This window comes from Apis mellifera, linkage group LG13, assembly GCF_003254395.2.
Source record: "Apis mellifera strain DH4 linkage group LG13, Amel_HAv3.1, whole genome shotgun sequence".
NCBI classification, from domain to species: domain Eukaryota; kingdom Metazoa; phylum Arthropoda; class Insecta; order Hymenoptera; family Apidae; genus Apis; species Apis mellifera.
The window spans coordinates 2,501,336-2,524,081 of NC_037650.1; the positions used below are offsets into that span (position 1 = coordinate 2,501,336).

General features: G+C 40.9%; 1 protein-coding gene and 1 long non-coding RNA gene across 2 annotated transcripts; one reads left to right on the forward strand and one right to left on the reverse strand.

The window, feature by feature from the left end:
- Positions 1–5,691: 5,691 nt before the first annotated feature.
- On the reverse strand, positions 5,692–10,398 carry LOC102654236. The gene is made up of 2 exons (XR_001705459.2): positions 6,303–10,398; positions 5,692–6,239 (listed from the first exon to the last, which is right to left on the reverse strand). It is a non-coding gene; the product is annotated as an uncharacterized LOC102654236 (long non-coding RNA).
- A 7,494-nt stretch (positions 10,399–17,892) lies between these two features.
- On the forward strand, positions 17,893–22,698 carry LOC410405 (cytochrome P450 18a1). Its single transcript, XM_393885.5, has 5 exons — positions 17,893–18,265; positions 18,681–18,802; positions 18,922–19,351; positions 19,432–19,696; positions 19,822–22,698. The coding sequence occupies exons 1-5, from the start codon at positions 17,893–17,895 to the stop codon at positions 20,243–20,245; spliced, it is 1,614 nt and encodes a 537-aa protein (XP_393885.1). The 3' UTR covers positions 20,246–22,698.
- The last annotated feature ends 48 nt before the right edge of the window (positions 22,699–22,746 follow it).

Below are 22,746 nucleotides of genomic sequence, written 5' to 3' on the forward strand. Positions count from 1 at the left end.
CGTGGGGTTAGCGACCGTGAAAGTGCTCCCATGTAAAAGTAGAACGACAGTTTTTCAAAATCGTTGCGACGATTGCGTGCGCCCACAACCGACCTACTTGACGATCGGTCGTTGCACCGCACCTCAGTTTCCTTCGTTGTTGTGGACCATTGGTTGTTCTCGAAATACATACGAAATACATACACGTACCCTGATACCCTCGCGCGCACCGTAAAAGAAAGTGTGACTTTATTCTAATAAAGCTTTCGAAAAAAAAACTCCTTTTTATTATTGCCACGATACAATATATATGTATATATATACTCATATTTTGGACGAGGAACGAAAGAGAGGACGCTGTAAAAAATTAAAGGAAACGGAAGAGAGATGCGTAAAGAGAAAATCGATTCGATCAATGATATTTCTACATCATCCGATCCTTTCCTATCATATCATAATCGTGTTCACACGATTTGCGGCACTCGAAACGGGAATGAACAAGAAATGGACGACTTTTCCTACCGAGAAGTGGGTCGCGTCGAAAAAGCGAGCCTTCCTTTCTTATCATCACCGTGATCTGATCGTGATTGTTATCGATTGCCCGTAATGTTGCGCTTTTTTTTAAACGCGACTGGAAATACTGTGAACGTATAATTCTTTTTTTTTTATTCTCATCATTTGTATACATATATGAATATCCATATTTATTAACTCTTTTTTCCTCTCTCCTATATATTCCACCCGTTTATTTCTTTCCGTTATACTTATATATATATATATATATATATATATATAAAACACTTGGGCAAGATGGTGGCCTTGTTCCAACCGTTCATCAAGTTTAATTGGACGGCCAAGTTTTTCGCCGATCATAGAAAACACAGTGTGTAACAGTTGAATGATAAGACGAAAACATACGAAAGAAAGCGAGACTATGAAGGTAAGCCGGGGAGAACGAACTATACTGGAGAGAGTAGGCCAATGCCAGTGTCAGCGGCACGGCTAGTAAGTGTCTGACGGTAAACCTGATCGTGAAAACAGAGAAACAAGTTGCACCGATTACGTTTGTCTCCCCATGATTTGTTCCGATTCGATTCCCCTATGCCGCCTTATCTCACGGGAACATCGATGCGTTAGATCGATCTCACAATTCTCGCAAAACCGACATGGCCACATTTTTCATTCTCTCCCCTCTTCTTAAAACACGTTTCCTATTTCAACTCAAGTTATCTTACATTTGATTTTTTTTTTTTAATTATATTCTTTTAATTTTATATATATAAGAAATGGATATTAATCAATTATAATTCGAGGATCGAGATTCTTAGTGGAAAAAAAATAAAATCGAATGGAATTGTTAATATTTCGTATATCAGTATTATCGATGATAAAGTAAAAGGAAGAAAATCAATTCACATGCGACGGCATCATGCACGGAATTCAAGATCAAGCAGTTACACGAATTACAACACTCGGACAAATGGTTTTGAAACGATTTTGGCATTGAATCACACGACACGTAGATACGGTGAAGAAACAGAAGCTTATTCATAAAGGGACTCGATGAGAGCAAAATTTTTTTTAACAGAAGGGAATCCGAACGAAAGGTTCATCGAACTTGTTTGTTACGCATAATCGTAGGTGTTTGTTTCTCGACGAAGGAAAAAAAAAAGATGATTGTTCGATTCGTTTTTGATTTTTACTTGGATCATTTCAAGCGATGATGACGAGAAAGTGGAGAAAGAAAGAGTGGATGGTCAAATAAATCAATCCTTTTATCTTTCTTCTTCGTCTCTTCTTCTTCTTATTATACACAAATATGTATCTTTGTACTTTAATCATAAATAATCATCATAGAAAAATAGAAAAGAGAGGGATTTCGACTTTGGATCGAAATAATTATACGAAAGATTGAATCACGGAAGTGTGAGGAAAAGAAACTAATAATAATAATAATTTTTATCAAGTTTACTCGACCGTGTTTTTTAATTAATTATTAATTGTATACAATAAAACTCGTCAAATGAATGAGCGCGTTAACGATTATCACATTTATTTGCAAAATGTGATGACCTTTATAGTATATATTTTTTCTTGAAGATAATTTCTCTTTTCATTTACGATGAAACAAGAAGAACCGCATTGTTATAGAGAAGGAAGGGGGGGGAGAAAGAGAGAAATAAATTTTTTCTCGTGGGAGGAACGAAGTGTCGATCGATTGGAGGATAAGGAGAAATAAAGTTTCGAATGATCGTAAAAATATCTACATATATATATATAATCAATTCGTAGATCAATAATATATTCGATCAAAAATTTCCAGTCACGTTGCCTCTAAATAGCTTGGGTGTTTCACTTTCGACGCCTGAAGAGTAAAATTCATTCGAGTACTCGAGACGATGACGATGACGGCGTGTTCGCTTCGTGTCAAGGACAACGCGTCTATCGTCGTGTACTTTCCTGAGAGCCAAGAAAATCTCCACTTCTGGCGGCATACGATACGATTGTTTCACCTGGACAACGGTAACGAGATAACTATCGCGATGACGAAGATGTACGATAACGATCGGTGACGATCGATAAACGTTTTTCCTCGATGATATCCAAATCATCGTACAATTTTCTAAATTATCGTAAATTATTCTTTATATCTTTATTCCCTCTCTCGCTTTTTTTTTTCTTTTCGAAAATTCTTTCGTGCAACAAAAGTGCAAGATTTTCAACCGATATATATTTCGTTCGACTCGTCACTCGTTTCTTTGATAAGTTTGCGTTTCCGTTTTCATTGGAAACGAGGGGGGAAAAAAAAGAAAGAAAGAAAGAAAGAAAGAAAGAAATAAAAGGGAGAAAATATGGAGAACGTTGGCGAGATTTTTAACGTCCGCACGTTCTGGCAACGATCTTGTGGAATTAGGCCGACAGGGTCTGTCGCCGATGTCCTTGACACGCTGAAAGTAAGACCAAGCCTGCGCGCGCTAACTTTAATGTCTTACGCAATCGGTCGTAGGTGTATCATTGCGAGCGTCAAAACTCGCATCAACCGATAGTACCGGCATTTTATACGCCGATTAAACCCCTCTTTTCCATTGACGTGGATATTTTTCGATAATCGACGTTATTAATCGTCGATAATATCGTTTCGAACGGTTTCGTTATTAGATAACAATGGACGAAACAATATAAACCGGGAGAAACTTTTTACCGAGTGTACGAGACTTTTGATATAAGTAATATTATTGATAGAAATTAAAAAAAAAAAAAGAGAGAAAAGTGATTAAAAGAATAATTTTAAATTTCGAAAATTTGGATGGAACGAAATAGGATTTTATCTGGCAGTTTGCCCGTGTTTTTCAGGATACGAGTCGGATGGATGCAGTACACATTATCTATAGTTGAAGCGTTCGATACGTAGGCGCCAGATGTCTTCACGCTAGTGATGCAGATATTTTCATACTGCTGTATTCTTGTACTTTTTAACGGAAAATATATCGTGTATCGATTTATGTCGGTGATATGTATATTTGATGATAGACGTATGTGTAATGTGTTTTCCATTAATCTAATAGAAACTTTTTATCAGATTATCTAAATGCAAGTATCGTGAGTCGTTCAATATAGAGGGGCGTTAATATTTTTATGGAACAATTTGCACAGTTGATTTTAGAAAACGTAAAAATTGGTATAGAAAGATATGGATTAATTTATTTGTAATTGAAAATTATTCTTTTTTTAACTTGAATTTAAATTGCTTATAATATAATAAATAAAGCTTCGATCGACATTTCTGTTATCGATTTCACGAATATATTAATAATCCGTGCATATATTATATTTTCTATTAGATGGCAATAATCGTAAAAATCTACTATTTTAATAATCGAAAGGTTAACGAGGATGTGGCTAAATATATATCTTAAATGTTATACACCGTCACGGTGTTAAAAAATATTTAAGATACAATTTATAGTAATGTTTAATAAAATATGCCATCTCAATAACCTTTACTTATATTAATCTTTCAATACATATTTGATGCTATTAGAGATACATAAATATATATATTTTTTAAATACGAATATGATAATCGTACGTAAAATTTGTTATTAAATAATAAATAATAAGGTGTCAATTAATTCAAGTAGATAAAAAAAAAAAAGAAAAAAAAAAGATCATATCTATATAAAAGTTATGCCTACTTAGGTTCGCGTGTTAACTTAAGTTTTTACTAATTGGTTTAGCAATTATAATAAATATTCGAGATTTCTTCCTTCTGGATGGGATGCTTATTATTCATCGAATATTTATTCGATTCTTTCGAATATTTCTCGCTTTTATAGGCATAATAATAATAATAATAATAATAAATGCATTTTAGGCGTCGTGTTGTTAACGACCGTCCATGATTCTATATATTTTCGAGAACGATTTCCCTTAAAATTATTATCACTCTTGAAATTATTTTCGAAATTTCAAGTTTTTTTTTTTTTGACTTCATTAATGTAAATAAGTATAAATCTCAAGTCTTTTCAAACACTCGTCTTGTATAACGCATCAAACGAAAGCCCTCCCCCCCCCTTCCCCATCGAATTCCGTTACATTAGACAAGAATTCTCGCAATCCACGGGTTAATCGTATGCCTCCGAATTACGTAGGTTTCGTGGTAACCACGAATTATGACTATTGGATTTGGCGGATGACGAAAAGAAGCCGGCGGGCGTGAAAGCGAACTCTCTAGATGCCGATTAGTTAGATTTTTGGTAAAATTCTTGGATTTTTCGCAATTGGAAAAGAACGGTATTGATCAATACCTCTAAATATTAAATTATTTTATCAAAAAAAAAAAAAAGGAAGGAGAGAATATAGAAAATAATAAATCGATGCAATCGTTAAATATTTCTGTATATATCGTCAGTTTGGGAAAAAAAAAAGAAAGAAAGAATGGAAGAAAAGATGATAAATTAGCGAGGAAGCTTCCGTACTTATATAGCAAGCAACGATTCGAAAATACGGTCGAGGAAAGGGAAAGTGGTTTGTCGAGGTTGATCGTCGAGAGTAACGTCTTACCTTTCTTCCCTCATTGTCCGTCGGACATTTCTCGGAAGTCCGTCTGTTCGATTAGATTCTCGAAACGGGGATCCGTATTAAAACGATGGAAAAGATGGAAAAAAGATTGGATCGGTCGATAAATCGATCGAGCGGATGTAAAGAAAAAATTCGTAAAAATTATTATTATTATTTTTCTTTTTATGCTTAAAATGCAACGATTGCGAAAATCGGATCGAGGAATTAAGACTAAACTCGAGCTTCGCTCGATGTTAACGGATGTGACGGTAATTTGACATTGGAACGAAGACGCGTAAAGATGCGTATTGCAAGATGCGTGACCTCTGTTTTATCGGTCGGTGGTGCGTGTCTGCCGCGTCTACCTAACCTCGCATTGCATACTTTTGCCTCTATCAGATTTGCCAGTACGAGAGAGGAAAAGGCGTTTCATGTGTCGATTAAACTTGAGCTTTTTGATGATTTTTAAAATAACTTAACGTAGCCTGTGTCACCATTTATGCACAAAGATAAATGCTTTACATTTCTTAACGTTTCCTTCTCTTTCCTCATTTTTTTTTTCTTTTTTTTCCTCGTATCAAGTTTTTCCCATGATCGTTTAAATTTATCCCCTTATCTTATTAATTCTTGAATGGAAGAAAATCGAAGAAACATTTTTAAATATCTTTATTACTTATTTTTCTTTCTTTTTTTTTTTTTTTCTTTTTGAAGATACAAAAATACTTTGTATAAAATCATATCCAAAAAATGTACAGACAAATATAATAGTTTATGACGCGTTATATATCGAGTTATCATACAACATTTATACAGTTGAGAAAATTTCGTGAACCACGTGGAGAAAAAGCGATCGATGTTTAATTTCTTCTAGTATTGAGATAGCAAATCGAAATCGGTGTGACGTATTAACGGCCGAGGTTTTATTTTGTGAGCTGGACAGGGATAATTATATTTACGTATGCAACAAGCTTGCCATCCTCTTACTGGGGGAAAAGCGGGAACTAGGCAAATATATGGTGGTGATCTCGGCGGACATGCGATCCCATGCCCGCTGCAGTATTGGCTGGAGTTAATACTGGCGCAGCTATTGCTTGATTTCCACATAGTCTTTTCGATTGTTAATGGGATTAAAGATTATACCGAATATCCAGTTACGGTGCATCCGTATTACGGTATCAGTTGACACGTTTCATGTTCAACTAGAAAACAGAATTAACGAAACAGAAGTGATGCAAATATTTAGGATTTATTATTATTTATACCTTTTTGTTCTTTATTAGAAGAGGAATTTTGTTAAGGAAAAGAAGAGGTTAGGTAAATGATTGGACAAATTTGATCGTCAGAATAACGTATTGCCAACTTTAGAGAGAGAGAAAAATGTTACTATCGTGTCACTCCATTGTTTTCGTTCCCTTTCTTTTTCTTCCTTCTTTTAACCCACTCTTCTTCTCTCTCCCTTCTGCAACAAACGTCAGTCTCGATCGATACGATCTTTATTAAGAAGAAATTACATCTTTTTTTCTTCTGCTTTCTCTTGATATATTATCCGTACTTTTATCCGTCTTAAAAAAAAAATATTACAATTTTTTTTCGGTAATTCAACGAAAGAAAGATTAAATTGGCATTAGGTTAGGAATAAGGTTGCGCAAAACGAACGAAGCAATAGATTTCGAAAGCGTAGAATTATGTAAATAATACTACGTATAGATTCAAATCTCTCAAATCATCGCGAGAAGCGGCGATAGAACGAAACGATATAAGATTCGCGAGTGTGGGTTTTTGATCTCGCGGAGATAATTGCAGGGAGGAGGAGGAGGAGGAGGAGCTGAGTAACATCGAAATCTCGGATTAATGCTATTTGTAATTCGTGGTTCAACGGTCGGCACCGTATTCCATACTCTCGAAACGAGGTTATAACCAAGGTTACCAAACGGAGACTACCCAAATACCCAGATACATACGATTATGACGGTCCTCTTCATCTTATATATATAAAAAATATATATATTTTATTCGACACTGTACTTGGCAAGCAACGATCCCCCGCGAGTTATTTTCCTCTCTCTTTCTCTCTCTCTCTCTCTCTCTCTCTCTCTGTTTGTCTGTCTGTCTCTCTCTCTCTCTTTATAGAGATGAATGCGAAAGAGGAAGAAGCACTTTCGTGCAACAATGATTCGATTTCAATTTATCGACGATCACTACTTTGTAGAAAATGTAGAAAAAAATAACAGACATCAAATGAACGTGTATGATAATGTAGAATAAATCTCTTTCATCTTGCGAAATTTTTTTTTTTTTTTTAAGAAAATGATGTAAGTTTAATGAATCGAAAGGAACGCGTGAAGTTTGCTCGATGGATATTAATAATTATGCATACACACGTATCGTTCAATATATATATATATATACAACTATACAACGTACGTTGCAGACTTTTTTCGACGTAGATATCGAGCCTCCGCGATAAAAAAAAAATAACAATTTCCAAGAATGCAAAAGAAAATTGAGTTCCACGAGAGAGAGAGAGAAAAAAAACTGATCATTGAGTAAAGGATTATATTCAAGGCGGTGTCTTGAGTATAAGTCTCTGTGCGTCTATGTATGAGAGAGAGAACGAGAGAGAGAAAGAGAGAAAAAGACGCGCCAGAGCGTGTAGCGAAATATAAAAAGAAATGATGAGGGACTATGACCTGCGTTTATATGTATTTTACCGAAAGTGACAGTGATTCTATATCTGTCGCTACGATGACGTAATTACGATTGGCCTCTCAGGGTCGTCAGACATGGTATTTCTCTCGCAAGGAATTCGATTCAAATTTATCGAACGATCTTTCGGTCTTTCTTCGACGAATCTTTTTTTTTTCCTTTTTTTTTTTTTAGATTTTTCAAAAGAATCGACAAAAATCGATAGTCGAGTGTGGCACGGTGATTAATTTTTTTTTCTTCTTTCCTCCTCTCTCCCTATCTCTCTAAGAAAAGAAAAGAAAAGATGGAATGTGCAGGAGAGACGACATTAAAATAAAAAATGGAAAAACGCCCGAAGCGAGTTTATTTCGCTTTTGGAATTCCTGCCGTGTCCGCCGAAGGGAATGCTATTTTACGCAAAGCGTGCAACGATAGCAGTGTAACGTTATGGCGTTAATTTTCAGCTTATTAATTCGAAGCCGTTATAAGGATCTAACGACACGACATGAGGTATAATCTCGTATTTAGCTGACTTAGGAGAGCAGAAAGACGGCGAGGATGCATCGATTGCGTCTTTTAGCGCGGGTGTTGTGCAGGGACGGAACACTATACATATATATATATTTCTTCCTATTCGCTTCGGATTACGTTTCTTTTTACATTTTTTTATTTTTTCTATCCCTTATGTTTTTGTTTCGATTTTGTTTTCGCGCAAAAATACGCGAAAGATATATCATATCTCTCTCTCTCTTTCTGTCTATATATCTATCCATCTCTCTCTTTCTCTCTTTTGTCAGACAATTCCTTTCGATATATACGAGTTGAAACACGGTTTGCATCAAGTATGTGTATATACGTGTGTGTATATGTATATATACACATACGGTGCACGCAACATGTGCTCTTACGCCTAGCTGCGTAAGTGTTTGATACACTTGCTACACTCTTGATACAACACCGGTCAACGTCCTTTCGAAGGTTTGGATCATGCGATCCGAAAGGTAAGAGCGAGTGCGCAGCACGTCGCATACCGATCGATCGTTGTAAACGACTGGTCACAGGAACGGATCAACAGAGGTTCGAGATCGATCGACTATTGTACCACATACCGCATACACGTTTTTTAAGGGAGAGAGAAAAAAAAAAGGATCTTGCGTACGGATGTTGCGTACGCGTGTGTGGGAAAAATATTGCGATCGATAATCACGTAAATGCACGTTCATGAATGCATATATACCGACCGTGTAACACACACGAATATATATATATATATATATATACATTACAGACGTGTTTAAGAAAAAAAAGTAACGAGATTGATGTGTTGTGAAAATGTAAATATTCATGAAATATATATATATATGTATATTATCTATAAAATATGAAATAGTTTCCTTGATATACATCGTGATATATACCGATGGAGGCGTCCTGTTCTCAGTCAATGGTTGACAATGTTGAAACACTTCTTCCTACCGAAACCCGCTTTTTAGTGAAACGATTATCGAACTTTCTGGACGTTGTCCGTTCATCTTCTTCGAATAAGGATGCCTTCTGATTTTTTTCTCTCGGAGAGAATTTAAAGCTTGAAATTTGTTTAAAAAATTCGCACACGCGATTTGCTAACGATGTCACCGTTTTTTTTATTCCTTCTTCTCGGCGTTGCTCAATCAATAATCGTTCGTATACCAATCGAATTGAAATTAATATTGGAAGCAGAATCGAGATTTACATTTTAAATGGGAAAATGGCGTGATATTTTGCATAATTGCCGGGAATCGGGTTCACTCTTGTCAATATATTTACAGATATCTATATACATATACATATATATATATATATATTTGTCGCGTGATTAGGGAATCCTTTGGGTGGGCACGATAGAAAGTAAGCATTTAAATGAGTACTACTTTACTCTCTTTCGCTTATATGCGGGTGGTGTTCGATGTTTCGAGCGACGCGATGCACATAAATTCAGATGAAGATCGAAAGGAGGGGAGGGGGATATAATTTGAAACGATGGTGAAAAAAATCATCTCTCTTCTTTCTTTCCTTCTTTTTTTTTTCTTTTTCTTTTTCTGCAATTGATCAATTGATACGCCCCTGATCCGAATGATTTTCTTCGACAGATATACCGACGCGAGGTTTCCTGTTTAAGAGGCTTGTGTTGATATTTCGATCTCGTTTGGAGTCAATCACCCCGCGATCACATTTACAATCCTTCTCGTAGTCTCGTTTCCTATATGTATGGCCACTTACCAATTATGTACCGCGACCTAAGACTTTTTCGAGCACCGGTTGTAACAAATCCGCCGGATTGTATTATACAGCTCCGGCGGTGGAGCTGACCACCCGAGACCCTTCCCTCCTCGAAAAGCCTCCTTGCCTCCGACCGAGAAAGAGCCAACAAGAGACCCGTTTCCTCATATTTCATCGACGGGGAAAATCGAAAAGTGTTGATCGATTTTGAAACGAGCGATAGACAGAAGGCTAATGAACTTCGAACAGATCATTTTGATAAGGTGCGGGGCAAGAATCGAGAAATCAAGTTCCGCGGCCGACTTGGACGAGAAGTCAAGCCGTTTGTCACTTTTACTGTTGTTGAGGTCAGTCGAGCATTGACCGCTCGTCGATTTAATTGCCTCTGTGTACTTGCACAAATTGAAACTTTATTCTATTCCTCCTCTTTTCTCCTATATATATATATATATATATATATATATATATATATATATATATATATACACGTAATGACAGAGTCGCAAAAAATTCCAAGATCGATCTCTTCTCCTCCCGAAATTTCGCCCGATATTCGACGAATATCATTTCGATCGTCGTCGAAATTTTTTTCAATTCGCTCGGCCCCCGATTAATTTTTGAAGCAACGCGAAAGGTTCCCCCCGAAAGTAGGATCGGACAGAATGCTATCGTTACAAGTTGGAACACGGTTTGTACACGGCACTTATGCCACTTTACCGCGGTCGTTCACCTCGAGGTTCTCCTTCGAGCCTCCTTCGAGTCGGAGGTATTAGCGTCATTCGATTCGTGCTGCTTTGCGTTGTTATCGTTTTAATTATTGCAATATCGCGCCGCACAAATCGTTACACGCGCGTTACGTTGCACGTTTGTTGCCGATATCTATATATATATATATATATATATATATACGTTGTAACAACAATATTATCTCCGAATCTCTCCGCGATTTCGCATTCGCCCGTATGGGGAGGAGGAGGAGGGAAGGGAGGACTCCTCGGCGACGGACGGCTCGATTTTGTTACCCAGTTCCTTGGCCGCCTTACGAAATCCGTCGCGGGGGAATATTTTGAATGAATTTTGCAACAATGTTTCGACGCTCGAAAAGAAGAAGAAGAAGAAAAAAAAAAAAACCGTTTTGCAACCAACCGTTGCTCACCCTATTAAGGCGCGCGACGAGACCGTAAGAATGCGGGCAAACGCGAACGCGAGAAATCAAACGTACGCGGTCAGCAATCGTCGTTGGGAGGAAGATCCGCATAACTTTGATCGATTTTTTTTCCTTTTCACCACGGTTGCGCCACGGTTGAGCCCAACCATTGTATGCTCGACGTATGCTCTTTCTTTTTTTTCCTTATCCTTACGTAACAGGATTTATTATTACGTTCGAGTGCGCGGAAAAAAAAGAGAGAGAAGAAGAAGAAGAAGAAAAAGTTAATTCGAGCGACCATGTTTTTTTCGACAACCGTTCCTCGTACAGAGGAGAAGGAAGGAGAGAGAGAGAGAGAGGAGGGGAGAGAAAGAGAGAGGGAGGGAGAGGTTTCGATTCGACACGAGTCGAGAAATAATCCGGGTGCGAATTGGGCACGCGTTGATGAATCGTGGCACCCCCGACGACGCGAAGGAGGAGGAGGAGGAAGGACGGGAGGGAGGGATGGGAGCGAGAGGCGAGGAACGCGCGGCGCGTTCCATATTTCGTTTCGAACGCGCTAGAACGGGCCTCGAAAATTTCGGCTGCGAAAGAGGTCTCGGGTTATCGACCCATTGGCAGTGGTCAGTGATGGTAACGGGCGGGCGAGCGAGCGAGCAATCGAGCAATCGAGCAATCGAGCAACCGAGCACAACCAGTTCATCCATCCGATGCACGGTTCGGTCCTTCACCCGGCATTATCCCGTGTACGTTACGTACTCGCACGTATATTACACGTGCTCGCAATATGTACGACGTCCTTTTTTTGCGAATCGCAATTAGCCGAGCCACGGCTACCGCACGATTACACGATCTCCTCTCTTCTCCTTCTCCCGAGCGAGGAAAATTTTTCCTCCTCGGATAATAACGATATTTTTTTCGGCGCCGAGCCACGAGGAGGAGGGAAGGAATGGAAGGTTGCGCCACGCGCGAATGGAAGGGGTGGGATCCGTCGACGGAATGGAAAAGCGAGCTCGAGTTGACGAGTTCGAGAATTAAATTACTCCGCGTGTGGCTCCGCTATGGTTTCTAACGGGAGCCAAGGTCCCACGGGGGGCTTCCACGGGAGATTCGGGAGAAGAAGGAATAACGGGCGGTCAAAAACCGCGTTCTCGGCACCGGGCCGGAGTCCACCGGCCCGTTATTAGCCGTTAGAAAGGAAACCCGTTCGGAGGTGGATTGTGCGGGCGTAGATATCGCTAAAAATTATTATCCGACACGACTCGTTTTCCGCCTCCTTTTCGTTTCTTATATATATACGCGTGCGTATGTACATACAGTTGCAAAAGTATAAGTCTATTTTGAAAAATAAAATTTTCTGAACGAGATTAGCATTTCTTTTATCTAACAAATTAATTCTTCCCTTTTCCTCGCTTCCTAAGTTTCTAATATCTCTAAGTGATTATTAACGAATCGAGATTTAGATGTAATTCTATCGAATTTGAATTCTCCTCCCCGATAATATCCGTCGTTGGAATTTCTAATGATAATCTCCCGTACGAAAGGCAAAGAGAAATCGTGAACGCGACGAAAGAGGAATCGAATTGGAACGAATCGAGGGAGCACGCGTTGCGACGCGTGCGTGCGTTTAAGAAACGTACAGATAAAAATCGGATGCGAATTCGATCGATCTTCTCCCTCCCTTCTTCAATCAACAAGATCGGCAGTATTTCGAGAGGATTAATTAATCGTATCGGCTAATACGCGACTCGGCCGCTAGTAAGCGAACGAGAATGGATCGTGTGTACTACACACGTTCGTGTTGTACACGTTGTGGGTTCCTTGGAAGCAGCGGTAGGAGGTTGGAATCGCGAGGTGGCAAAGGAGGGAGTGGTAACACACCTGGAATGTACGTAAGGTAAACGGCATCCGGGCAATGCCCTCGCATGTAAACAATCAGAAATTGCAGGCTTGATTACGATTACGTTGTTTCTCGCGTATGCGTATCCCCCAACGTACACAACGAAGAATCGATCACGTTCGCGTGCACGCGTGTTCACGGCCCGTGAACAATGCTATACGTATAGGGGACTCGGTGTGTTATATGGTAGCGTACTAGTTCTCCCCTTTTCACCTCCCCTCTTCCTTCCTTCTGCGTATCTAAAAGCGTAGAGTATCGGTGTTTAATTCACCGATTCCTGGTCTGACGAAATCCGACGAATCTTCCAACGAGCGTAGGATGGTAGTCAACGAGGAGATCGATGATGGATATTGGTTTCGAAGCTACGTTTACGAAACGAGATATTATATAAAATGTTATATCTTTTTCTTTCTCTCAAAGTGTGATCCATCGAGCAGACGTACGAATTTATGTATAAAATATTGAAAGGAAGGAAAAGGAGTTCTCGAATCTTTTTTTTCAATAAGATAATAAGATTATAGAATGTGTATGTAAATATGCTCGAAGCGTGTAATTACGCGTACAGATGTACACGTGTAAGTGAGGAGGAAACGAGCGGTCATCCGATGCACGTCAAAGTTTTTTGAAGGTCGAAGACTATTTATCTCGAGACACGCGTAACGTTTCTGCCTTCTGGTATCAATATTCCGGCAAAACTCGATTAAAACTCTTTTTTTTTTCTTTTTTCCTTTCTTTTTTTTTCTCTTCTTTATTTCAGCGAATTAGTATCTGTTATTGGCCTGCCGTGAATCATTTTCCTTTCGTCCCGCGATCGGAGTTCGATGTACGCTTTCGATAATCGTCGGCCTCGTCGCTTCGTTAATCGCGGTTAATTACTTACTTGTGTTACGCTCCTCTCACGAGGATCGATCTTATCGATCGAAATTCGTGACTTACGTTTTCTCTTCTTTTCTTTTATTTTTATTATTAAATTTCGTGGAAATTATTTCGAGAAGAAAGATCGCGATAAACGCGAATTTATGTATATATATATATATATATATATATATATATATACATATATATACATTTTCGATGATTTTCAAATTTCGTGAAATTTAACGGGAAACCGTAATCGTAATCGAATCTTCGTTTAATCGTTTCGCGGTCGAGTCGAGGCGGTGAAAATCGATTCGAATACGATTTATGCTCCGTTCCAGCTGCCATAAAACTTGTTGCTAATCGTGTTAGTGTATCTACGTGTTAGCATGCCTATCTAGGTATAGTGGATAGGTATGTGTGCGATGTGGATTATCGATTATAGATTCGCATCGAGGGTATTGTGGGAATGTAGCGGAGCGAGAGAGAGAGAGAAGAAGTATCGGAAAAAATAAGCTATCGTCTCTGTTTCCAACCTCGAAACCTTGAACTTTACGATTAACAGCGATAAATCGATTATTTTTGGGGCAAAGCGTAATGAACCGGTTGATAGGAGTGTAAAAATTCTTATCGTTCTTGTTCGGGATGACGGCGGAATGGGATACGATCCCAGTAGTAAGGTGCGTGTTTACGTTATCGTGAAGAAGAAGAAAAAGAAGAAGAAGAAGAAGAAAGAAGAAGGAAAACGCATTTCTTCCCCGTTTTTTCGATGAATATTACACCGTGAGAATGCGCGCATCTTCACGCTGGCAAAAGGGATATTTCTGGTATCGTCCCTGGTGAAAACCGGACATGCCTATCGAGAAAGAATACGAACTGGGTCAATGACCCAACCGCCGAAGAACCGCGACTGTTCAACGGTGGCCACAGGTCTGTGTGTCGGGTATAAGTTGCTGTGAAAAATGAGATTCGTTTAAACGCTTAAAAGTAACGATCGTTGGTCTAAAAAAAAGAGGGGGGAGGGGGAGGAGAAAAAAAAAAGAAAGAAAAAAGAAAACTCGTTATCCGCAGCTCGTTTTACATTCGTAACGTGCTTTCATATTTGTCACGTTTACGTCCTTGCACCTTTGCTCGAAAGGAAAATTGCGCTCTATCCTTCGAACGAAGGAAAAATGATCGAGCATCGCGATCGAGAATTGCTCCGCGGATTTATCCTGGAGAGAAGAAGAAACAACGGAGAGATAGTAAAAGAGAGAGAGATCGAAAGAAGAAGAAGGAAGAAGAAAGGCGAGAAGATCGAAAATAAATAAATTAAAAGAAAAAAAAGAGGAAAGGAAAAGAGAAATTGTCCTCGCCGTTCGAAAGTACCAAAGTTTAATTTCCCTCTGTTGTTACGTAACGATGATTTTTTCCAATTCATCCCCTTTTCTTCTAAATATACATAATACATATACATATACATATATATTCGAGTTCGCGAATTTTCTCGATCTTTTCTCTCTTCTTTTTTTTTTTTTATTCCTCGAATAATCGAAAAAGTAGGTAGAACGAGCACGAGCACGAAAAGCGGAGAGGCGACAAAGCAAACACCGAAAGAATAACTGACCCAAAGCGGATCCTTGGCGAGCCGAGTAAAACGGAGAGGCACCGTTCGGTTTGGTGATAGTAGTATCCCCCACCAACCGGGGTGACGGTTTCGAATCCCTGCAGGGGGCCCGAATACCCCCCCTCCTCCTCCTCCCCCTTCCCACCACCACCACCACCACGTGGCGACGGTGGAAGAGACCTCGTGGTCACCGGCCAACGGAGACCGGTGGAGGCAAGGAGTACGCCCTTGCACCCTTGACGGAAGTTCCAGGTCCACCACCCCGAAGGCAAAACAGCAAAGTTGGAGTCGGAGTATTGCTCCTTCCCCTCCCCTCGCCTCACCTCCGCCTACCTCTCCCCTCCTCCCCTCCCCCCTCCGTTCCCCCTCCTTCCCCACCGCGACGTTTCGTGTCACCGTAACTCGTTCAACGGACCACCGTTTTCTTACCTGACTCCTTCCGCTCCTTTACGTTCCGTCTCTGCTCCTCTTTGTACCGTTGCCCTACCATATATTCACGGACTTGCCGGGGGGCAATTGGGAGGCATCCGGGGGGGGCCATTTAGAGCCGCTGGGGGGCCGGCTTTCCGATGAGTCACTATATAAGACGGGCAAGGACAAGAAGGTGTATGTTAGTATACACTCAATCTTCCCGTGGCTCGCACGATTCACGAAGTGGCGAGCGCCGGTGAATTCGGCTGCGGCTCTGACCGACTTTTTTCTTCCCCCATTTTTCTCTCTCTCTCTCTTTCTTCCTCTCCCTTCCTCTCTTTCCTTTCCTTCCCTCCCCTCCTTCTCTTCCACTCTCTTCTTCTCTCGCTCCTCCCCTCCCCTCCCCTCCCCGTCTCCTCATCACCTGCCCGCCACCGCTCTTCTCTTCGCCGCTCTTATTCCCTCCCTTCCTCCTCCTCCTCCTCCTCCTCGATCCTTTTCTTTTCCCTTCATGTTCGATCATATGTGTGTATGTATATATATATATATGTATACGTGTGTATATGTTTATACGATAATTAGCTAGCTCTCTTTCTCCCCCTCCCCTCTTTCTTCCTCCCTCTCCCTTTCTACCCTCCCTCTTTCTCTTTTTCTCTCCCTCTCCCTCTCCGTCTCCTCTCCGATTCCTCTCCTCCCTCCCTCCCTCTCCCTCTCCCTCTCTCTCCCCCCTGTCTTTCTTCCCTCCACCCTTTCTTTCTCCGTTTTCAATCGTCCTTTGCGTCCCATTGACACTCCCACCACGTTTCTTCCCTTAGTGCGTAAGCATAAGGCGAGCGCGTTTATCACCTGTGCGTGCACGTTACTCACTCCCACTCGCGCTCTTTCTACATTCAGCTGCTACACTCTACGGTTCTTTCTCTACCAGGTTCGTCTTATAGGTGGATACCTATATATATATGTATATAGGTTATATACATACATACACACACACATATATATATATATACATATATATCGATCATTTTTTTTTTATTCCCTATTTTCCTCGAATTAATCAACGGGTTAAATATCCGATTCTCTGTTTAATCTCTCGGTCGGAGAGATTTTTTTTTTCTTTTTTGTTTTTTTTTCTTTCTTTTTTTTTTTTTTTTTTTGATAAATCAATCTAATTATCCTCTCTCGCACAACACGTGCGTGTGCGAATACGATCACGTACACGCACACGCGCGCTCTCCTTCTCCCCTCTTTTTTCATATATTCCCCTCCAGATTATGCCCCACCAACTTGGTCAGATTTGATACTTAAAGCCGCGAATTTCGGAAGCATCGTTTCGAGTAGGAAAATTGTGTTCGCGCCGGTACGAAATCAGCTCAGAAGGGGAGGCTCGCGAGGCGTGTTTTCTCTCTACGAGGCATCGCGTTCGGATAAATCGTATCGGTCGGCGAAGGGAAAGGAAGGAAAGGGGGAAAAGGAAGGAAGGAAGGAAGGAAAAGGGGGAAAAGAGAGAAAAAGGAAAGAGGTGTAGAAAGCGAAAGGGAAAGAAGAAAAGTGAGAAGAGAGAGAGAGAGGGAGAGAGAGGGAGAGAGAGGGTTGAAAGGCGGCAACAGAGATAAGAAAAGCTGATCGTCGGGGAGAAAGGAGAGAGAGGGAGAGAGAGAGAGAAAGAGAGAGGGAAGCGAATAAGATTAGAGGTCGAAGAAAATCAAGGTGGACGAAAGAGCAACGGGAAGAGAAGTGGCGAGAAGGGAGGGAGAAGGAAGGAAAGAAGTACAAGGAACAAGGAAGAGGAAGAAAGGGACAATAGAAGCAGAAGCGAAAAGAGTATCATAGATGACATAGCTGACGAAGGATAGAGAAGAAGAAGAATCGAATCTTGGACTGGAATACGACGTGTCGTGTATTAAAGAGGATATTATTTGCCGCGGAAGGGACAAAGAAGGCGTGTCGAAAGATTCTACGTAATTGGAAATTTCGAAAGATCGCGCGATGTTAGTGGAGCACGCTGCACAATGGGCTTGGCAAGCAATGGGCGGCACGAGAATCGAGGTCCTTTGCACGTTTCTCGTGTTCCTAGGTGTATTGCTGGTCGCTAGATGCTTGCAATGGCTCAGGTATGTGCGCTCTCTGCCTCCAGGGCCTTGGGGTGTACCCGTGTTCGGTTATTTGCCATTCCTGAAAGGCGACGTTCACCTCAGGTACGGAGAGCTAGCGAAAAAGTATGGTCCAATGTTCAGTGCCCGGCTTGGAACGCAACTGGTGGTTGTTCTCAGCGATCATCGTACGATTCGCGACACGTTTCGTCGGGAAGAGTTTACTGGCAGGCCGCATACCGAGTTCATCAACATCCTCGGCGGATATGGTAAGTGTGTATATAACCACGTGACGACTGTCATGCTCGACAACTCGCCGCCTCTCTATCACGATTTCTCGCGTCCTCCCAGATTTTTCGACTTTTGACGCGCTTTCCCACGAGATCTCTTGCTCTTCTCCTCTTTCCTTTCTCTCTCTCTCTCTCTCTCTCCTCGTCCTCCCCTCCCTTTTTCCTTTTCTCCCTTTTATCAAGCGTTCGCGCCGCTCCGTGCACGCGTTTAATCTTGTCGCTATAGAAACAGCCAACTCTCTCTTTTTCTTCTTCCCCAACTCCGCTTCTTTCTTCCTTCATTAATCCTCCTCTTTTCCAACAAATTTAAATTCGAATAGTTGAAAATTACTTTTCAAATCTCGTGTTCGTTCATTTTCAAACAATTAATAAAAGTCTTTCTCTCTATCTATAGGTATAATCAACACGGAAGGTGCTATGTGGAAAGACCAAAGAAAATTTCTTCACGATAAGCTAAGAGGTTTCGGGATGACTTACATGGGCGGTGGAAAGAAAATTATGGAATCGAGAATAATGGTGAGCTTTCCTTTCCTTCTTTTGTTTCCTTCTATATAAATATTACTATTCTTGAATTTATCTCGTTTCGTGATACGGTTGGACGTCTTCTAAAACGGGCTTAAAATATAATATTTCAGCGCGAGGTGAAAACGTTTCTTCGCGGATTGGCGTCGAAACGCGGCACGCCGACCGACGTCTCGGCTTCCCTCGGGATGTCGATCAGCAACGTAATCTGCTCCATCATAATGGGAGTACGATTCCAGCACGGGGACGCGAGATTCAAAAGATTCATGGACCTGATCGAGGAAGGGTTCAAATTGTTCGGCAGCATGGCTGCCGTCAACTTCATCCCCGTCATGCGTTACCTGCCCTGTCTTCAGAAGGTTAGGAACAAATTGGCGGAGAATCGGGCGGAAATGGCGGGCTTCTTTCAGGAGACGGTCGATCAGCATCGCGCGACTTTCGACGAGGGGACAATGAGAGATCTCGTCGACGCGTACTTGCTCGAGATCGAGAAAGCGAAGGGGGAGGGCCGTGCAACCACCCTTTTCCAAGGGAAGAATCACGGTGAGTACCTGATTCAGATCTTCTCATCTTTCTTCTTTCTTCTTCTTCTCATTTCTCCTTTTTAAATTCCATCGCTTCAGATCGTCAGATGCAACAGATACTCGGCGACCTGTTCTCCGCCGGGATGGAAACTGTGAAGACCACGCTGGAATGGGCGATAATCTTGATGCTCCATCATCCGGACGCTGCGATCGCCGTACAGGAGGAATTGGACCAGGTGGTGGGCAAGTCGAGGATGCCTGTCCTGGAGGATCTCCCTTTCCTTCCGATAACAGAAGCTACGATACTCGAGGTCCTCAGACGATCGAGCGTCGTCCCCTTGGGGACCACTCACGCTACGACGAGGTACGATCATCACCTTCTTAACACTTCTCGATTCGATCAACGACTTGCATTTCGACTTTAAGCTTAATAGATTAGATAGAATTTAAGAAGGGATCGAAAACGAGGATTTCTTGTTGATTTTTCAGGGACGTGACGTTGCACGGTTACACGATACCGGCAGGATCTCAAGTGGTGCCGTTGCTGCACGCCGTGCACATGGATCCCGAACTTTGGGAGAAACCGGAGGAGTTTCGACCGAGTCGGTTCCTCTCGGCCGAAGGTAAAGTGCAGAAACCGGAATACTTTATGCCTTTCGGTGTCGGTAGACGCATGTGCCTCGGCGACGTGCTCGCGCGCATGGAGCTGTTCTTGTTCTTCAGCTCGTTGATGCACACGTTCGAGCTTCGATCGCCGCAGGGCTCGTCCTTGCCGAGTTTGCGCGGCAATGCCGGCGTGACCGTCACGCCTGACCCCTTCGACGTTTGTCTCTTACCGAGAAATCTCGACCTCATCGAGGATAACGATATGATCTCTACCGGTGCCATTCTGCGGAATATCGGCAGCCATTGACTTTTCCATTTCTCTCTCTCTCTCTGTTTTTCTCTCTCTCTCTCTGTTTCTTTCAACGCCCCTATAAAGATCGACGGGAGCACGAGAATCGTTCCTAAAGAGACCGAGCGATGGCTCCCAAATCGAGCCAACCTAACCTCCAATTCGTCCATCGTGTAACCATGTATATGTACGGTATTCGTTTACTCTTATCCCTTGCTCTTCTTTCTGAGAATATAGTTGTACGTATTTTGTTTTGTATCGTTTCGTCGTTTTCGCACGATTTTTCTCTTTTCTATATCTCTTTTTTTTTTTTTTTTCTATATATTTTTGTTAAGTTAAGAAAAGTTGGTTAGGCGACACGTTTCGCTCCTTATTTAGTCATTAGTCGTTACAAAATGTTGCGTCGATGGATTCTCTTAAAAGAGAAGAGACGAAAGAAAAAGAAAAGGAAGAAAACGCGCGCGTTTCCGTTTCTTTTTTTTTTTTCGATCGGAACGGAAAGAGACTCGAGATTCGTTTGCGAAAGTGCAAGTGGATGTATCGAGGCCGATATTTCGCTCGGCGACGATTTCGTTTCCTTGACGCTGTCTCGATAGGAACAAGAGACAAAAGACTTGTAAATAGTAATTAATAGTAGACGATTTTTAATAATAAAACGGTAATAGTAGTTCTCTGGTAGTGTGGTAGTGGTAACAATGGAAAAAAATTTATGTAGCAGCGACAACTATATATATATAAAACATAATATATATATATAGTAGACATTAGGAGTAACGACAATAGTAGAAATAACGACCAATAAAAAAAAAAATATGATGATTGTACGAGTTAGGTTGATAGGTTTACATAGTGCTAATATTAGGATAAGAATTTTTTTAAGGTGCGTGAACGAGTTGTTAATAAAAAAGAAAAAGAAAAAAAAAGAAAAAGAAAAAAAATCACGTAACAAGAATATATACTGTGAGTGTGCGCACGAATCGATATCGATTATTATTAATTGTATTTTATATCACGCGCGATAATTTTACATATAAATTATATCGAACAGGCGGCGAAAAAAAAGAAAAAGAAAAAAGAATGCGCGAATGATCATTTCCGTCCTGATGAATTCTTCTTCTTTCCTAAAGTAAGTAATACGAAGCTGTAGAAAAAAAAGTTTTCGAGGCTCGAAAATTCGAATGGATTAGATCGTAGGGCTTGACCGCCGGATGGACAACGCGGCTGTTGACCTAGAACAGTGATTTTCGTGAAAGTTTAGAACGAGATTCTTGCGACACCACAGTATAGTTACGTAGCGCTTCAGAATTCAAGACCGACATCGAACTCGATCCGTTGGGTGCGGGCAAAGATTAAGGCTGTGAATTTCGAATTTAGGACATGGGATCCCTCGAGATCCCTGTGATATCGCGATCGTAAAAATCCATTTCCAAAGATATTTCTTTTTTTTTTTTTTGTTGTGCGTGTCCGAAAGGCGAAAGTCCGAAACCGACGATTATCGACGCTGCCACACACACACACACACGCACGCGCACACGCGCGCGTAATCTCTCCTTTCTTTCTTTCTTTCTTTCTTTCTTTCTTTCTTTCTTTCTTTCCCTTAAAAAAAAAAAAATGAGCTTTACACCGCGAGTGAAGTAAGTTCTCTCTCTCTTTGTAAATCGACGTGAAGAAAATTGGCGCGTCGATATTTCCCCCCTCCCCCCGTTTTCTTCTATTCTATTCCGTGGAATGAAATTTACATGTGGCATTGCTCGGATCATTCGGAGCACCGCATTGTGTTCACCCGCCGAATCTATGTTAACTTAATGTTACTTCTCATCGTAGAAGAAGAAGAAGAAGAAGAAGAAGAAGAAGAAGAAGAAGCTTATTCGACGCCATTTGCAATTTTTCGAATGATTGGTCGCAATTTTGTACACTTTCGCATATCTCCTCGTCGCGCGAAATATAAATCCTTCTTTTTTCTTTTTGTATTGTAACCGAAAAATCGATTGCCGTATATGTATTGTATATACGGCGCGTGTGCTTGTGTACGTGTATGTGTTTTTTTTTTGTTGTGCGCGCGCGTGTCACAGTCGATTTACTCGACAATCGTATTCGCGATGGAAACTAACGTTACCATTTATATTCATAGTTCTCTCTTTGAATTGAAGATTACAATCTTTTCATTTTTCTTTCTTTCTTTTCTTTTATTTTTTTCTCCGTATCCATTCCAATATCCAACGAAATATTTCCTTCCTCGCTTCTTCTCCTTTCTCTTCAAATCAAATTAAATTATTATTATAATAATATAAATCGATCGAAAAGATCTTCCTTAGCGACAATCGGTACATTGTTGCTCGTGGAAGGGACGATTAAAGAGAAAAGTGGAGAATGTGGGCGGAAATTGGGATGAAAGGAGGAGCGGCAGGTAGGTATAGTACTATACGCTCTGAAGAAAGAAAGACGTAAAAAAAAAGGGAAAAAGAAAAAAAAGCGACCACGGCAACAAAGAGGGAAAACGTGGAGGGGAGAGCGGATCG

Excerpts from the sequence above, each read along its gene's own strand:
- LOC410405 (XM_393885.5), top strand. The coding sequence starts at position 17,893 with ATGTTAGTGGAGCACGCTGCACAATGGGCTTGGCAAGCAATGGGCGGC. Across the intron at positions 19,352-19,431 it reads TTTCCAAGGGAAGAATCACG|ATCGTCAGATGCAACAGATA; the intron begins GTGAGTACCTGA and ends CCATCGCTTCAG. Across the intron at positions 19,697-19,821 it reads ACCACTCACGCTACGACGAG|GGACGTGACGTTGCACGGTT; the intron begins GTACGATCATCA and ends TTGATTTTTCAG.